At 45.4% G+C, this 18,377-nt stretch overlaps 1 protein-coding gene and 1 pseudogene across 1 annotated transcript; one reads left to right on the top strand and one right to left on the bottom strand.

The window, feature by feature from the left end:
* Window positions 1-1,308: 1,308 nt before the first annotated feature.
* LOC127331874 (vacuolar-sorting receptor 1) lies at window positions 1,309-16,021 on the top strand. The gene is made up of 12 exons (XM_051358098.1): window positions 1,309-1,768; window positions 4,202-4,894; window positions 5,140-5,228; window positions 5,369-5,438; window positions 5,518-5,601; window positions 5,689-5,765; window positions 5,859-5,940; window positions 12,980-13,062; window positions 13,153-13,219; window positions 13,618-13,746; window positions 13,834-13,943; window positions 15,528-16,021. Exons 1-12 carry the CDS (start codon window positions 1,465-1,467, stop codon window positions 15,624-15,626), a joined length of 1,887 nt encoding a protein of 628 aa, XP_051214058.1. The 5' UTR covers window positions 1,309-1,464; the 3' UTR covers window positions 15,627-16,021.
* A 1,337-nt stretch (window positions 16,022-17,358) lies between these two features.
* On the bottom strand, window positions 17,359-18,223 carry LOC127329890 (uncharacterized; annotated as a pseudogene).
* Window positions 18,224-18,377: the final 154 nt, after the last annotated feature.

Raw genomic sequence — 18,377 nt, 5'->3', positions numbered from 1 at the left:
TATCTGAAAATGATACGTCTCTCCATGTTTGAAAAAGAGACGTTGAGAAAGCTTAGAAATCTATACATGTTAGTAAATCAAAACTTCTCTAAGTGCGGTCTATCTCAACATGCAAGCTATCCACATCGTTTAATACTTTAGTCACTCAATTTTCCATATCATTCGACCAACATTTATTACTTATTATCTGTTTCTACATGCAAGACATTCAGATCATTTATTTTAGCCAACAAATTGTCCACGTCATCTTATTTTGTGCGTTTGATTAATGAGGTAAGATCGCACCATACCGCTATGTAATTACACATAAAAAAACATGTGCGAGTTTGACCAAGTGAAAATTTTGCAATTATTCTCAGTGATAAAACCATATAGCTGTTATTTCAAATCATGTCTTTTGCTATGCGTAACCGCTCAGGAAGTTTAAAACTGACAATGCGCATGACATCTTCACGCAAGCCACACATATCATCCATTTTTTCAGCCCACCCATTTCACCTTATCTACACCAATCAGGTACACCAATGAACCAAAACGAACTTTAGATAAATTTTCAAATACACATATTGTCCACGTCTATATTTTTCCATCTCAACTACTAGGACCAACAAACTGTTGCATTTTTTTGTAAATAACTTAAAGTTTCATGCATTTCATTAGATTTCTTAAAGAGATATCATTCTAGCACATCACAATAATACCCCCTCCGATTTTTTCATGAAGGTTGCAACTTTTATGGGAGAGAGAGAGTACATCACATTCTCCGAGCCAAATCTTCTACTACCTGTGTGATACAAGTGGTCCGCTATCATCAAGTTAGTTTACATTTTGGACTAAAGAGCGTAGAGGGTATCCTAACCGTGGACCACTTGCATTTATACTAACTTTTTCATAAAATTATTCCGAAATTTTATCCAAATTTAGATGTATCTTTTCTTTGCGAAACAAATTTAGATGTATCCAGATACTATTCAATATATAAATTTAGATAAATCTTCGACATTCTTTTATAGACGGAGGAAGTACATTCGTTTATCTTTTGTTTTACAAGCAGATTCTAATATTTACGTTCGTAGTCACACATATTTCGTCCGTCCCTCCAAAAGTGTCTCAACTTTGCCAAAATTTCGATGTATATAGAGTAGAAGAAAATCTAAAAAAGAAAGTTTTATTTTTCTAAAAAAGAAAGTTTAAGAAGGGCCATCCCATTCCCAGAAGTGCCAACGGCCCAGATGGCCCTGGAAGCTCCGCCCCACACCACTCGCATCGCATTCGTTGTTTAGCTCAAAGAATAAGTTTTGCATTTCACTTTACCACGCGAGCCACGAGCAGAGCAGGTGGAGAGAGAGAGATAAACCGCTCCAATAAATCTCCACTCCACTTCTGCTTCCGATCTGAACCCTCGCCTCCCTCCTCGCTCGCCGCCGGCCGCCGCTACCGGAGGAGCAGCTGCACACGGCCGCGATGCGCGGGCTAGGGCTGCTGCCGCTGCTGCTGCTGGCGCTGGCGGCGGCGGAGGTGGACGCGCGGTTCGTGGTGGAGAAGAACAGCCTGATGGTCACCTCCCCCACGGCGCTGAGGGGGCGGCGCGACAGCGCCATAGGGAACTTCGGCATCCCGCAGTACGGCGGGAGCATGGCCGGCGCCGTCGTCTACCCCAGGGGCAACTCGGACGCCTGCGACGCCTTCGGCGGCGGCGGCAGCAAGGAGCAGCTCTTCCGCACCAAGCCCGGCGCGCTCCCCAGCTTCCTCCTGATAGACCGCGGACGTGAGTGCTGGTGCCTTCTCCCGATTTTAATCTCTCGAAACCTTGCTCAGCGGATTTGCCCTCTTGTGTAGTTCGCCCGCGGGTTTGGGGGATTTTTCGCTTATTTATTTGCTGTGATAGCTATTGCAGTGTATACAAGCTTGTGGGGCGTTGATTAGAGCTGATTTTTCACTTAGTTAATTTTGTGGGGCTGTACTGGCTGCTTCTGTCTGTCGCATATCTATTATCTAGTAAGTAGTAGTCGGCGAGGTTAAGACTAGACAAAAGTGTATACTACTGCCGCCATGTTTAATGGAAAGACGGGGAGACAAATTAAGCTCAGAGAGAGATGGTTCAAGTCAGCATCATGCATATGAAATTAACTGCAGGAGAAAAAAAAATATAGCAATGATGGGGGTATCTGTTTTGTTTTGTAGCTTGAGTGCTTGATATGTAATAAGATAAAATAGAGAGGCTTTGGATCCAATTGCTACATGGCGATTATTCTGACAATGGAGGTTAAATTTATCATCAATAGCACGTAATTGAAATATGGGCAGCCTGAAGGTACACAATATTTCACAGATAAGATAGAATTTATAGTTGTTTCCAGATGCAGAGGAAAGTAATATGGAATAAAATCAGGACAGATCTAGCCGCTGGTTACTGATGGCAGCAGCTGATTCATGTGCATTGCCCTGTTCCTGCACAACCTTTTATCAATCTCGATAAAAGAGCAAACAATTAGTAATTCACCCAAATGGAGATAAAAATGGCATGCCTGTTTTATTTTGGTTTGAGTGCTAGTGTTACCTTCTGATTCAGGTAGATCAGTTCTGAATACCAAATTTCTCCTCTTGGGCATTCCATCGAATAGGTATGGTGCGACAGTCGGATGTATTAAAGGAATCCTTAAATCAGTGGCTATACTATACAATAATATAAACAGTGTAAAAGGACCAATTAGGTAGCAGCGAGACATCGGTGATCGATCACCTCTCCAATGTAAGCCAATATCTTGATGTTGGCCCAAATATGCCTAGAGCTGACAACACATGAAGAGATTGATGTCAAATCAATAGAAAATGTACTGGTTCAACACATAGAGAACATTTAGAGTTGAGGTGAACACTGAATTAGCAATTTACTGTGAGAAAATGTTCCAGCCGCTAACTATGAGGAAAAACCGCACACGGCATGGCCATCTTTCATCTTAGGAATTGTTCACTTTTCTGATAACCAAAGATGAAAACCTAACGAATCAGAAACCTGTCTCCGGGGTTGACCAGGAGCACCGCCACGGCAGCAGTGTCGCCCAGGTAGTTGGTAGTGAAGGGTTGTAGACAGGCAGGAGCTGCCAATATCCAGTCCAGGGGCAGTGCAACCACATGCTGATGTGGATGTTCAATGCAATGGGAGGTTAATGGCTTGACCTCTGAGCTTGGAGAAGTTAGAGTGGAAGTTGATACGCTGGGCAACGTGACCCTCGGTATGCAGAATGGGAAGGCGGAGGGAGGGTGATGGAGGAGGAGAGATGGGAGGTAGAGCTAAGGCGTTTGGGGACATGGAGGTCCCTGGCCCTCTAAACTGCCTCGCCATTACATCTTACCTGCACGGATGAGTTGGAGTGCGGAACGACTACTGGTACTGGTGGATTGGTCGGGAAGTTGAGGGTAATCATGCCTAGTGCAGGAAAGGAGAAGTGGAAGGGACAGGGAAAGGGAGGTACCGGGGGAACGCGACAGTGGATGGTATAAGGTGTGACTAAATCAATGACTTGGCTTGCTGTGTAGTGAGGAAAATAAGTTTAGTGGGGACCAATCTCTTAGCTATATAGGATAACAAACCCTTTTGTCGGGGTTTCAATATTCGTTACTGAGAGAATAGGCTGATATACACATTTGGTTGTGAATAAGGGCCTGTTGTGTATTGCTTGTAAATTTGCAAGGAAAATTTGTTGTCAGGTAAGATAATCAAATCGATGTGGTAAACTGTAAATGTTGACTTGGCTATTTTTTTAATTAATTTTGTCAACAGAGGGTTATGTACCTGTGTGTGTTTATTGCTTGTTATAATTGATAAGATCTTGGTATACTTCAATTCTTTACATGTGACAATTATCCATCTTTAGAGTATAGACATTTTAAATGAAAAAAAATTCTTTGTACCACACAAAGGCGTCTAGTTCTGGAAAGTACCACTGGATTCATTTGCTTCATTTTGGTACCATTGAAATTCTCACTTATGCGCAAGAGCCGTAAGATGTGGTACTTTTTTTTTTCCTACATCAGAGTTTCACTTATTTCATTTGAATGCTTGACCTATTTTCTGTTTCTAACAACCAAATATGCCAAGATTGGATATCTTTAGAGTACGTTGTAATGTTCATCAAGTTTGGCTACTCAAGTAACTTTAAAAAGACTAATATTGTTTTCTCCATGCAATGTTATCTAGATTGCCTGTTTGCCAAGAAGGTCTGGAATGCACAAAATGCTGGTGCTTCGGCAGTGCTTGTAGTTGATGACAAGGATGAACCACTAATAACTATGGATTTACCTCGGGAAGATGATGAGGCTGCAAAATATATACAGAACATAACTATTCCTTCTGCTTTAATTGATAAAAAGTTCGGTGAACAATTGAAGAAGGCTGTTAAAGATGGTGAAATGGTAAATGTGAATCTTGACTGGAGGGAGGCTGTCCCACATCCTGATGACCGGGTTGAGTATGAGTTGTGGACAAATAGCAATGATGAATGTGGGCCCAAGTGTGATATGCTCATGCATTTTCTGAAGGAATTTAAAGGAGCTGCACAACTACTTGAAAAAGGTGGTTATAGTCAGTTCACACCCCATTATATTACTTGGTACTGCCCTCAAGCATTTGTGGTCAGCAAACAATGCAATTCCCAATGTATAAACCATGGAAGGTACTGCGCACCTGATCCAGAACAAGATTTTAGTACTGGCTATGAAGGAAAAGATGTTGTTGTAGAGAATTTGCGACAGCTTTGTGTGTTCAATGTTGCAAAAGAGATTAAAAAACCATGGATCTGGTGGGATTATGTGACTGATTTTCACATAAGGTGCCCAATGAAGGACAAGAAGTACAATAAGAAGTGTGCAGAGACAGTCATAAAATCACTAGGTTGGTTCCTCTTTTCCTTCTGAGACTTACCTTCACCTAAGCATGTTTATTTGTAATAGGTATACTTTTTTAATTATAATTAATTAACATACTACATTTTTAAGGAACACGTATAAGTTCTTATGCATTTGAATTAAAAAAAAGTATGCACATAACTTTTTAGCAATGTAGCATTGTATGCCACTAAAATGGCATCACCAATTCAGCATAAATGTAACAACTATAATGATTTTACACTTAAACAGGTTTAGATGTGAAGAAGGTTGATAAGTGCATGGGAGATCCAAATGCTGATTCTGACCACTTCTTGCTTAAAATGGAGCAGGATGCCCAGGTGAACTGAGCTTATGATGAATTGGTTATGTGAAATTTGTAAATAAAACTGATGCTCTGCAGACTATTAACAATAAAAAAAATCACCTTTAATGCTATTTTCGTATTTTGGTGTTTAATATGATATATGATGTTATATAGATTGGGAAAGGATCAAGAGGAGATGTTACCATATTACCTACTCTTGTTGTGAACAATCGACAATATCGAGGTAATGTTCCACAAGGTCCCATGTGAGTCTGTAACCAAATTGCATCTGCTCTAATTTATTTAAACCTCTTGATTAACAGGAAAACTAGAAAGGAAAGCTGTCCTCAAAGCTCTTTGTGCTGGCTTTGAGGAAACTACTGAGCCAAATGTTTGTCTTAGTGATGGTAAAAGAACAATAAGTTACAGTCTTTCCTACGCTGTACTTGTTTTTTTAAATATAAACTGCTAATTCTTGAGTTGTTTTAACACAGACATGGAAACTAACGAGTGTCTGAGTGACAATGGAGGTTGCTGGCAAGACAAAGCTGCTAATGTAACAGCTTGTAGGGTATGTATGAATATGTTGATGATTTTCACTGGACATCATGTTCTTAACACTTCTCTGTGTTTTCTTACTTTGCTGTTGTCAACACTTGTTCAGGACACTTTTCGTGGGAGAGTTTGTGAATGCCCAACATTCAATGGTGTGCAATTCAAAGGAGATGGCTACAGCAACTGTGAACGTAATTTCCTTTGGTCTTCATGCTTTTGTTGTGACTTCTATAAGCTTAGCAGTATTACTTCGTGGCTATGTTTACAGCTTCCTTGCATGGATGGATGCTGAAACAATTTGCATCTGGTCTGTAATTTACAAGTCGTTGTTGACACTACTTGCGTCAGTTAGGGGCTAATAGTGAAACCATGATTGATCATCATTTTACTGGTTAGTAAGTCCCACTTGCTTATACTGATTTAAGAGAAACATGTTCAGTACTTTTTATTTATATGTAGGCTAGTGTGTCTCTTAAAGCATTATGAAGCAGGTAAACCATTGCAGATGTGAAACTGCGCTGCTATGTTATCATGCTCCATTTTTTTGTTTGTTTCTGTATGTTGTGGGGTCGCATTGGGGGCATGTCACGGGTTGGGGGAGGATTGGATCGTAGGTTGTAGTTGTGATCGGTGGGAGGCTTAGGGCGATAATCCCGTCGGCCTATGGTTGGAGAAGGAGGTGAGGATAGGCGCCTAGGCGCAGGGAGCAAGAGGTGAGAGATTGGATTAATTTTGCTTGTTCCTTGAAACGCATAGGGATGGCTTTATATATTAGCCAATTACAGAATTTGCATCTAACTCAACTCTAGTTTAGGTAATTGGCAGGGTAACCTTCTTCGGGACTAAACCTTTCCAATTATACCTAAACTCTACTAACTTAAACTAGGAGGACTCTAAGAGGCCGCAGGGCCCTTGCCCTTGCGACGGCTGTAGGCTTGACCCCACATGACATCTCCCCCTCCATTCGAAACAAACTTGTCCTCAAGTCGAATTACGAATAGCGCTCCCTAAATGTGGTGACATCCTCCCAAGACGCCGCAGACGCAGCCGGCCTTCCCATTGAATGAGCACCTGCTGCTGGACTCCACGAGCAATCCGCGCACGCAATGCTTGTACTGGAGTCGGATGAACGCGTCCCTGAAATAGCGGAGGAAGCTGTGGAGGACCTGTCGGAGGCGGACCATGGTACTTCTTGAGGACCCCAACATGAAACACGTTATGAATGCGGGCACGAGGCGGTAACTCCAGACGATATGCCACCGAATCAATCTGAGCGAGGATCTTGAAAGGCCCAAAATACTTGGGTGCCAATTTGCCTTTTGCTCCCGCTCCCAAGAACGCCGCTGGCCGGTGCTGCAGACGAAGCCAAACCCACTCGCCCACATCAAAGGCAATAGCCCTATGCTTGACATCATGAAAGTGTTTGTACTGCTGAGCTGCTTGAAGGAGACGGTCACGGACATCCAGCAAGAACTGGTCGCGGTCCAGAATTTGTCGCTCCACCGCCTGATACGAATCTCGCCTGGAGTATAATCACGAAGAGACGGAGGGTCACGGCCATACACAATCCTAAAAGGTGTATCCTTCAGCGCCGAATGATAGGAAGTGTTGTAGCAAGACTCAGCCCATGGTAACCACCGAAGCCATCGAAGCGAGGCCTATCCCCGCAATGCATCTAAGGTACATAGTGATGACCTTATTCACCGCCTCAGATCGGCCGTCCGATCGTGGATGGAATGCGGAACTCATGTGTAAGCGTGTACCCGCAGCCGCAAATAAAGCTTTCCAAAATCCCGAAGTGAATACCACATCTCTATCCGAAACAATTGATGTAGGAAAACCGTGAAGACGAACAATATGGGAGAAAAACTCCTTAGCAACCGTCTCAGCAGTATATGGATGTGCCAAAGGAATAAAATGGGCATACTTGGAGAAACGATCCACCACTATAAGGATGACACTCTTACCGTCCACCTTAGGTAATGCCTCAATAAAATCCATGGAGATGTCTTCCCAGGCACGAGATGCTACTGTCAATGGCTGTAAGAGTCCAGCGGGATGAAGCTGCTCTGTCTTATTGCGTTGACAAACTGTACAAGCACGAATATACTGCTGCAGGGCGGACCGTGCTTGTGGCAAATGAAAATCCCGGCGAAGGCGATGCAAAGACTTCTGGATACCTTCATGACCATCATCGTGAGCTGCCGCCAAGACCTCCCCGACAAGCGGCGACGAGGGAGGCACATAAGCCCGTTGCTAGAACGTAACAATGCCGTCGACCAATGCCCAAGGCTGTCCCAACTCGCCTGACTCAAGCTGTTCCCGAAAGGCGACCAATGCCGGGTCTGTGTGCGTGGTCTGACGGAGAGCCTCAAATAGATCAAAAGAAGTCCCTGTGATAGCGCATGTATGGCTGGTAGCAACCTCACGGCGAGAAAGAGCGTCAGCGACAATGTTCTGTCGTCCTGGTTTATACTCTACTTAAAGTCAAAGCCCAAAAGCTTGCCAACCCAATTATGTCATGAATTGTGGCCGTGCACTGTCCAAAGAAAATTTGAGGTCAGAATGATCGGTTTTGACAATGAAAGCACGACCCCGCAGATAAGAGCGCCAATGACGGACGGCTTGTACAAGCCCTATGAGTTCCCTCTCATATGCAGCTAAAGTAACATGTCGTGGAGCGATGGGTTTGTCAAGTAGGCAATTGGCCCTTCTCCTTGATGCATCACGGCACCAAAACCAGATCCAGCAGGCATCACATTCCACAATGAACGGAGCTGTAAAATCGGCAACCGAAGAACCGGTGCAAGAGTGAGTGCAACCTTAAGGGCCTCAAATGCGGTCGCCGCTGGTCGATCCGAGAGAAATCCATCCTTCTTCGCAGAGCGGTGAGGGCGCCGCAATGGTGCCGAACCCCTTAATGAACTTGCGGTAGTATCCCGCCAAACCCAAGAATCCCCTCACGGCTCGAATCGTACGGGGTGCCGGCCTGATCGACCACGGCGAGGACCTTATCGCTGTCCATGGCCACTCCTTCCGCAGAGATGACGTGTCCCAGATAGGCCATAGATTGCTCCCCAAAAGAGCACTTGGAGCGCTTGAGATACAACTGATGTGTGCGCATAGCCTCCCAAGACGAGCTTGACATGGCGAAGGTGGTCCGACCACGAGGAACTGTATATCAAAATGTCGTCAAAGAAAACCAGAACAAATCGACGAAGGAAAGGTCCAAGTACATCGTTCATCAGTGCTTGGAAGGTCGCCGGCGCATTGGTTAACCCAAATGCCATCACCACGAACTCAAAAAGGCCCTCATGAGTGCGGAACGCCGTTTTGTGGATGTCTTCCGGGGCCATTCGAACTTGATGGTAGCCTGATCGTAGGTCCAGCTTCGTGAAAAATCGGGCGCCTTTCAGCTCATCTAGCAGCTCATCCACAACTGGAATAGGGAACTTGTCCTTGATGGTGACCATGTTGAGACCACGAAAATCGATACAAAAACGCCATGTACCATCATGCTTGCGTACCAGGAGCACAGGTGACGAGAACGCCGACGAGCTTTGGCGGATAAGGCCCCGAGCAAGCATCTCTGCACATTGACGTTCCAGTTCATCCTTCTGAATAGCCGGGTAGCGGTAGGGCCGGATGGTGACGGGCTGCGTCCCAGGAATAAGGTGAATATGATGGTCATGAGCGCGTGGCGGCGGTAGACCCTGGGGCTCGGCGAAGACGTCCGAGAACGCGGCCAGGAGGCTGTCGAGAAGAGCTCTGCCCTCGCAGACATGTAGGTGTGCGAGCCGGCTCGAAGAACCCTGCACTGCCCACTCCACCCGATGGTCCGTGTGCCAAAACGACATCCACTGAGTGGTGAAATCCCACACAATGGGTCCGAGCGTCTTGAGAAAACGTGTACCAAGCACAACGTCAAACCCGCCCAATGGAATGGCGTGCAAGTCGACCAAAAAATTCTCCGTGTCAATCGTGATCGCTGCCTGCTTGAGTAGTCCACGGCAAGTAACCCGGTCCCCATTAGCGGCGATCAGAGGAGAAGGGCAACCCCACAACAGTGGCCAACTCCTCGTGAATGAAGTTATGCATACTACCAGAATCCAGCAGGGCAACCATGTCACGATCCCCGATACGGATAGCAACCTGCATGGTATCGCTGGTGGGAATTCCAGTGACAGCGAGAAGTGAAATTTTGGCCTCCTCATGTGCATCTGCTAAGGGCTCCTCCTCGTCATCAGCGGACTGTATGTAGAACAGCCGTTTGCAGCGATGTCCCCGCACAAACTTCTCGTCGAATTGAAACACAGGTTCTTGGCACGGCGGTCATCCATCTCAAACAGGGTGAGCTTTTTGAAAACGAGTGCTGGTGCTGACCCGGCTGAATCTTGGGCTGCTGGAGTGGGGCTGGCTGCGGTCCTGGACGGGCGGATTGGCCGAGTCGCAGTTGTGGCGGCTCCAGTAACAATGTTCAGGTGCTCGAAGGATATGGCCAAGTCCATCGCGGCGTCGAGCGTAGCAGGTTTCAGCATCTCCACTTGCGTCTTAATGGGCTCCCCCAAATTATTGGTGAATATATCCCGCTCCTCGGCGTCGGCGGTCGGCGATTGGCTGGATCCGTGAGAGATTTTCGAGGAAGCGCTTGGAGTAATCCGCGATAGTGCTAGTACGGCGTGTCGAGATCAGCCCACCGAAGGGGTTGGCGCGCGTCGGTGGTCCGAAGTGGTTGGATGGTCTGAAACTCGCCCCAAGACGGTCGCTGACCCAGTTTTGCCTCGAGGTGGCCGTACCATAAGGCGGCGACGTCGGTGAGGTGGTACGAAGCCAACCAGGTCTTATCGGATTCCTGCGTTCGCTGACTGAGGAAGAAGAGGTTGCAGCGCGTCAACCATGGTCGTGGGTCGCTTGCCCCATCAAAGAGGGGAAAGTCAATTTTGTAGAGGCGGGGGGCGCGATCAGATGCGTCCGCCATGGCCGGCGGTACACCAACCCTGGCCGTAGACGTTGGCGCCTGCATGAGCCCTAGGCCGCCAAGTTGGGGCGCGCCCTTCCCTTCAAGGCGAAGGAGAGCGAGATTGTGGGCACGTTGCTGCTGAACTGTATCCGCGATATCGCCCTGGAACTTTTGGAGCATCTTGGCGATGGACTTGAGGGTGGCGCGGTCCTCCGCACGTTCAACCCTTGCTTGGTGATTTTCATCGGCGAGGCTGGTGAGGGTGGCGAGCACAGATTGGTGATCCTCCTGCTGTTTGGCGATGATCTCGGCTAGGGTTTGCGGAGGTGGCGGCGGAGGCTCCATGGCAGCCGCCGGGATCGAAGATGAATCTGATACCAAGTTGTCACGGGTTGGGGGAGGATTGGATCGTAGGTTGTAGTTGTGATCGGTGGGAGGCTTAGGGCGATAATCCCGTCGGCCTATGGTTGGAGAAGGAGGTGAGGATAGGCGCCTAGGCGCAGGGAGCAAGAGGTGAGAGATTGGATTAATTCTGCTTGTTCCTTGAAACACATAGGGATGGCTTTATATATTAGCCAATTACAGAATTTGCATCTAACTCTAACTCTAGTTTAGGTAATTGGCAGGGTAACCTTCTTCGGGACTAAACCTTTCCAATTATACCTAAACTCTACTAACTTAAACTAGGAGGACTCTAAGAGGCCGCAGGGCCCTTGCCCTTGCGACGGCTGTAGGCTTGGCCCCACATGACAGGGCATCACAAAATACTAGAGGAGGTGCGATGGAGAACTTGGATAGTGACAGGGAGTTGGTGCAGCCCCATAGGACTTTTTTGTTGTGGCAACTCAAGAGAGTGCCAATGGTTTGCAGTGACAGTAGACCTCCATAGGCTGCTGTTAGGAAGTACGAAAGAGGTTTAGGAAATCAAGAGTGTGGTCCACATGACCACATGGCAATATGAGTTACATAGTTTAATTACGTTCAGCTGGCCAACATTTTGTGTTAGAATAGAAGAGGCGTGATGGAGAACTTGGATAGTGACAGGGAGTTGGTGCAGCTCCATAGGACTCTTTTGTAGTGGCAAAACAAGAGAGTGCCAATGGTTTGCCGAGACAGTAGATCTCTGTAGGCTGCAGTTAGGAAGTATGAAAGAGGTCTAGGAAATCAAGAGTATGGTCCACATGGTAATATGAATTCCATAGTTTAATTAAGTTCAGCTGGCCAGCATTTTGTGTTAGAATAGAAGGTTAGTATAATAGTCCGTACTCTAGAATATATTGAGCAGCTGGGTATTACAACATTTTTATATATACTTCTTCACAGTTGCTTCCCTTACCCAATCTAGCTTCTCTACTATCTCGCCCTTGGTGATACTGGTAGCTCTGGGCTATGATGATCTTACAAGAAAACATGGGGAGAAAATGTAGAAATCAATCTTGTCTGCTTCGTACAAGCAAACAAGTGCCATTAAAAAAGTAAAGGAAGAATTGGAAAATCTCTTGCCATCTGTAACATAAGTATTGTACGAACAAGATAAAACAATAACCACTACAACTTGTGAAGCAAATAAGGACACATCAGATCAGTATTATCGATGCATGTATAATGTGGAGGAAAGAGTCCCATGTAATTAAATAAGATGAAACAGCAAAGAGGTGAAAGGAAGAAGGGTGCATTTTACATTACTAAGGATGTGATTGACTGATTGCAACCATTGAGTCCACTTGCTAGCTTCATTTTCTTCAAGTTTAAAGCATATAAATTTGCATGGTGATGCCATGCTAAAAAAAGTGATATAAATAGCCCTATTAAGACTATTTTTTAAAATAAAAACAAGAGCGGCTGGGCTGGTGCTGTAGCTTTTTCTTAATCAAGTAGAGACCTAATGCAGCACCACCATTCTTGATGGGCTAGGTGCAACTTGTCGACGCCTGGTTCTCTAAGACCCCAAAACATCATTTACTATTATTTAATGGACATACTGTATGTTTGTATGTTTTACAGTGTTGTACTAGTTATCTTCTAATTATCAGGGTAGTAAGCAATAAATGATTAAGCAGTTAAACGTTCATGATTGTTGTTTTAGGGTCAATCTTTCAGAATTAGCTGTAGCCTGTACAGTAATGTTGACTAACGCTACACACCTTAGAATTGCACTGTTTGTTTTGATTTGCATGATTATTTGACTGACTAAAAACTGCAGAAGTCTTTCTTTGCAATCAATGATCTCAATGAGAGAAGTGGATACTGAATAACTATTTTATATACAGCTGCTGGACCAGGAAAATGCTTGATAAACCATGGTGGGTGTTGGCATGAAACTCGCAATGGAAAAACATTCTCTGCTTGTCAGGTATGTTTAGGCATCTAACAGAGTACATGTAAAAACATGTATTTAATCTGATAGGTTATCGCATACTCAGTTTTTTTTTATATATTCCAGCAATCAGGAAATGGAGAGTGCAAGTGTCCAGCTGGTTTCCGTGGGGATGGTGTTAAAAAATGTCATGGTACTGTTAGCCTCAGCCCACCTTTCCCACCTGCATCTCAGAATAAGTGGTGCTCTACCAATGGGCCCATAAATGGATGAGAAGTACAAATTTACGTTGCACTACTTGTCTTCTCTATGAATTTGTTGTCACAATAATCTCTCCTTTTCCTCGCAGAAATAACCAATTTTTTTATTCTCTGACAAAAACAAGTCTTTCTTGCAGTTCACTGTCCTACCAGCCTAATACATAAAACTAGGTCACACATACTCGGAAGATGGATGTTTGGCATGACTATTTATTTGATTATTAATGTTCTGCTAAAACATATATTTTGTGACATAGGCAGGAAAAAATTAGTGCAATCAGCCGATACAGCAGTTCTTAAACAGTAGCTTACTTTTCATGTACCTCTGCAGACATTGATGAGTGCAAGGAGAAAAAAGCTTGCCAGTGTCCTGATTGCAGCTGCAGAGATACATGGGGTAGCTATGAATGTACTTGCAGTGGAGACCTTCTGTACATCAAGGAGCATGACACTTGCATAAGTATTTTTTTACACTTCGATTACATATGTTATGTCTATTTTCTTTTATGTATATATCACTTAATCGCTTTGTATGGTTAATATGTAGGTAAGACAGCAGTTCAGGCTAAAGCAGCATGGGCTGCCGTGTGGGGCATCTTGGTAGCGTTGGCTGTTTTGGCAGCAGGAAGCTATGTGGTATACAAATACAGATTAAGGGTAAGCTAACTGATGTAGAATATTATCTTCAATCATGTAGTTTTCATTCATGCACCTAGTTAATGGATGAAATGTTCTGCTATCTCGAATGGTTTGTTTGGGATGTCTATTTTTTTTTCGCGAAAACGCAAAAGACTTGCGTTTTGATGCATTGATAGAAAAGAAGGTTTATATGTACATGCCCCCCGTGGGGGGCCAGCACTCCGCACTACAACTCAACCCAAGAAAAAGAGACCCTATTCTAGGGGAGAAGAAGGCGAACACCCCGGGCTCCTGCGTCCGCCCATTGCCGCGCCTCAGTCCTGATGTCGTCGAATAAGGATGGCACCGAGGGCTGTGCATTGTCGAAGATCACAGCGTTCCGATGCTTCCAGATTCACCACGCCGTGAGCATGATGATCGACGAGGTACCTTTGCGCAGCTGGCGAGGGGTAGTACGCACAGCCAGCGACCACCACTCGCAAAGTCGCCCTCCGAAGGAGGTCCCGAGGTGGATCGAATCCACGAGAGGACCTCAAACCAGATCGTCTTGGAGAATGAGCACCCTGTGAGAAGGTGCGTCATGGTCTCCTCAGCATGGTCGCAGAGTGGGCATCTGGGCGCATGCGGAAGGCCCCGACGCGCCAGCTTCTCACCCGTCCAGCACCTGTCCAGACAGGCCAGCCAAATGAAGAACTTCACCCTCGGAGGCGCCCAGGACTTCCAGTTTAGCTCCCAAGATGCTGAGGTGATGGCTCCCTGAAAGAGGGCCTCATAGCAGGAATGGGAGGTATACTGGCTATCAGCCGTCCATCGCCAGGTCATCCTATCATCTCCCGCTGAAAGCTGGAATTCCCGAAGCCTGCCCCATAGCTGCACGTACTGCCACATTGCGAGGGCATTTGGTGCCCCTGCAATGTCGGGGATCCAAGCATTTGGGATGTCTATTTATTAGTTCAATGTAGAATTCTTGCGTGCTGTAAATGGTTGCTATGCTATCCCTTGTTCTATCAGTCTCGTGGTCTTCTGGACCTCCGCTGTTACATGTTAAGACATTCAGTGCCTCGTGGAACAGTATCTGCTACGTAGCACATGAACAGCAGCGACAAGCCACTAGGGTCATTGAAAGCTCATTCAGAGATTTATGTCAATTAGCAATCATGTAATGCTTGTTAAATCTAAAAGATGGAAACGTGTCATGTTCTGTCAGCTACAAAGTTCTTCCAGGGAAAAGAGCTGTAAAAGAAATGATAGCCAACCATACTTACTTTGTAAATCATATTATATAGTTTATGATTAGCATGCTCTCTGTTTTATAAAATTTATTCAGCCAGTCGATTGGATATAGTTGATTCACTATGTCTATCAGTGAATTAAATAGATGCTTCACTTGTCCCACCTAAAGTAATTCCTTATTGATTATGTAACTAGTTTGGCCATGCTTGTTCCTTCTTGATTATGTAACTAGTTTGGCCATGCTTGTGACGAACAGCTAGATTGGGAATTCAAGTTCTATCTTAATTTCTGTTGCCACAAATACACGGTTTCTTCTCCTTATCCACACATATCTATTAATTCTTCATGTTGTTTTTCTTTTTCTTTCAGTCATACATGGACTCCGAGATCAGAGCTATCATGGCACAGTACATGCCACTGGACAGTCAAGGAGAGGTCACAAATCATTCACAAGAAGATCATCCATAGAAGCGTGATCTGCTTGCGCACATCGTTGAACCTGTACGACTGACAGGCAGAAACGCGAAGCTCGAGCTGCGAGATACTATATAGAGATGTATTCGGAGGTGAATGGCAGCTAGATTTCAGAGTTGGCATGAATTGTGTGCCTACTCATTTATCTGGAGCACTTTCACCATATGTTTCGCGGTAAGCTCCGTTTATATAGGTGCACCTCTGTAGGACTGTAGGCTATGGATGTTTTGGTGCGGTCTGTGCGATTGTAACATACGATTAGCTAATGTAATTACCTTAAAGGAACCATTTGACAGTGCCTGTGGAATGTGGCATCTGCTCTATGTATGACGTGGGTGCTTAGGTCCCTTGGAACTCCTGGAATAAATAACCGAAGGTGGTCATGCATCCGTTGCACTGTGAACCCTGATTGTTTCTGTTGGCGTTCTGGTGAACTTGATGACGCCCCCATCTATGGTTAAGACATGTCCTTGGCAGGGGCAGCTAATTCACTGTCAGACGAGCGTTGATTCTGATCACCTGTTTTGTGTTTGCACTTTTGGGTTGTCCGAAATATTGATGCTGGCCCGGGCCAGATTGCGTCCCCTGGCCCTCTGCTTTAGTATTTGAGAAAGATAATTCTTGGACTTGCATTTTCTTCCAGTTTGTGTTGGCGCTGTTATTACTTGTGGGTGCGAGTGCTTAGAAGTATATTTTGATTGAGGAGGGACCGAAAGAAAAAAAAAATGCTCCATGAGCCTGCATATTTCTTTGTAATGTTAAGCAATGATTTTGTCCTGATTGTACTACAAAAAAAAAAGATTTTGTCCTGATCTATCAAGAATCCAACTTAAGTTGCCGAGATCATGTCAACATCCTGGGACCAACGGTTGCATCTAATTATCCAGCATCATCTCATTTCGTCCGCATTTCTTTTTTTCATACAGGTGATCTGCACCCTTCAGATGCAAGGGCCACAATGCCCGGCCATGCACGTTTGTGATCTGCAGTTGGGAAGTTTTCATGGTGGTTAAGATATCATCATATAATCATACGGTCTGGACCGTGTGTCCATGCATGGTACTGCTGGGAATAGCCCTGTATACATCGGCCGGTACGGTGGACCGTATCAATCCAGTAGTTGTGAGCCATCAGCATCAGACATAATACTCCGTACCTCGCAACAGTGGAGCATATCTGTTGGGTTTTCTCTTTGTCATCTTAACGAAAGAACATAATGGGTCCATTGGTTCTATCCAGAAAAATGTCTGGTCAAGCTAATTGATGATGATGGTGACAGCGCTCTTACAGGAAACAGAGCAGGCTGGTCGTGTTCCCTCAAAACAAGGGTGAGATGCAGGTACTCTGTAGTACTGAAGCTGCAACCATTTGTTTAGCTTCAGATCTTTCAGGCTCATGTATATTTTGTTGGACGATCCTTATTTAATCCACTTCATCATTTCTATAATGTTCCACACAGAGCATTAGTTACAGGAGCTGCCTGTCCATATCACTTCTCTTTTACGGCAGTCTGTTTCAGTTAACAATTTGGGCAACAGCGACCGGCCACCTGAAGCCATCCTGAAGGTAATAAAGGCCCAAGGCAATAACCAGCAGAATGCAAGGAAGCCATACCAAAACTACATTGCTTCCACATCTTGGTTACTTATACATCACATTCTTCAGTCCCACTTCAACCACTAGCCGTATACACAATTGAAAGCAACCCGCATGGCCTCTAAAAAGAACGAAAAAAGAGAGAGAATCACAGAAAAGGACTCCTAACTGAAACACAAAATATCATTTTGCTGTCCCTATTCCTTTTCTTGAGCCCTTCTTGCTCATCTTGATTACCCTCTGTTTCCGACTCCCGGCTAGCTCTTCGGCTTCTTTGGTGTCCGATATTGCAACGTCAACCTTAACGACGTGGTGATCCGAGATCTCTTTGGAGGAGACGACCGTGTAGGATCTCGGCTGGCACAAACTTGCACGTCCCTTCCACATGTGGAGTTTCAGTCCCCTAAAAAAAGTGGAGTTTCAGTGTAAGGTTCAGTGCCAAAGTAGTAAACGGCAGACAGAACATTACGTGAGAAATGTGACTTGTCTCTGACCTTGCCCTTTGGCCACGACCACTACGAGTCTACGGCCAGCATTCCACCGCGAAATCTTTGGCGTCGACGTACTCCTTGTCCTGAGGTACTTCATCACCTATACCTTCAGTGTCGGTTTGCCGATCTCCTCGTAGTACTGCAGTCTGCAGAGAAATCAGCGTTAGAATTGCGCACAAATTTCTTATGGATTCAGCCTTACAGAAGAAAAATATACTGTAGTACAGGTACCTTGACGATGTCTGCCCATCTTTCGGCGGAGTAGTCGGTGCCGTCGAGGGCGTTGAGTCCGCCGGCGACGATGTGCGGCCGTGCGGGCCATCATCCTCCAGCTCCTGTCCAGGTCCTCCAAGTGAGTGCAGTGGAAGTTCACCTCCCCCGTCCTCGTGGCTCTGATCCCTGCACCGCAATGCAGTCTCACGATCACCGATACAGCCACATCAGGGCCATAATTTTGTTTCTTCGTCACGGCAATCATGGAGACAGTGATCGGAATTGTACACGTTCTGCTATCAGAACCGACCGGTATATGTCATCTTGGAGATTTTGCGACCACGATGTCGCCAAAACGGAATGGAACGCCTTGCAATAAAGGCATCTCCAACGGACCCATGTATTTCGGACGCTCAAAAGTGGTCGCGAGAGTCCGTTTACGCGC

The sequence above is a fragment of the Lolium perenne genome, chromosome 2 (assembly GCF_019359855.2).
Source record: "Lolium perenne isolate Kyuss_39 chromosome 2, Kyuss_2.0, whole genome shotgun sequence".
Lineage (NCBI taxonomy): Eukaryota > Viridiplantae > Streptophyta > Magnoliopsida > Poales > Poaceae > Lolium > Lolium perenne.
Note: the sequence above shows the minus strand (reverse complement) of the source record. Positions and strands in the feature narration are given on the sequence as shown.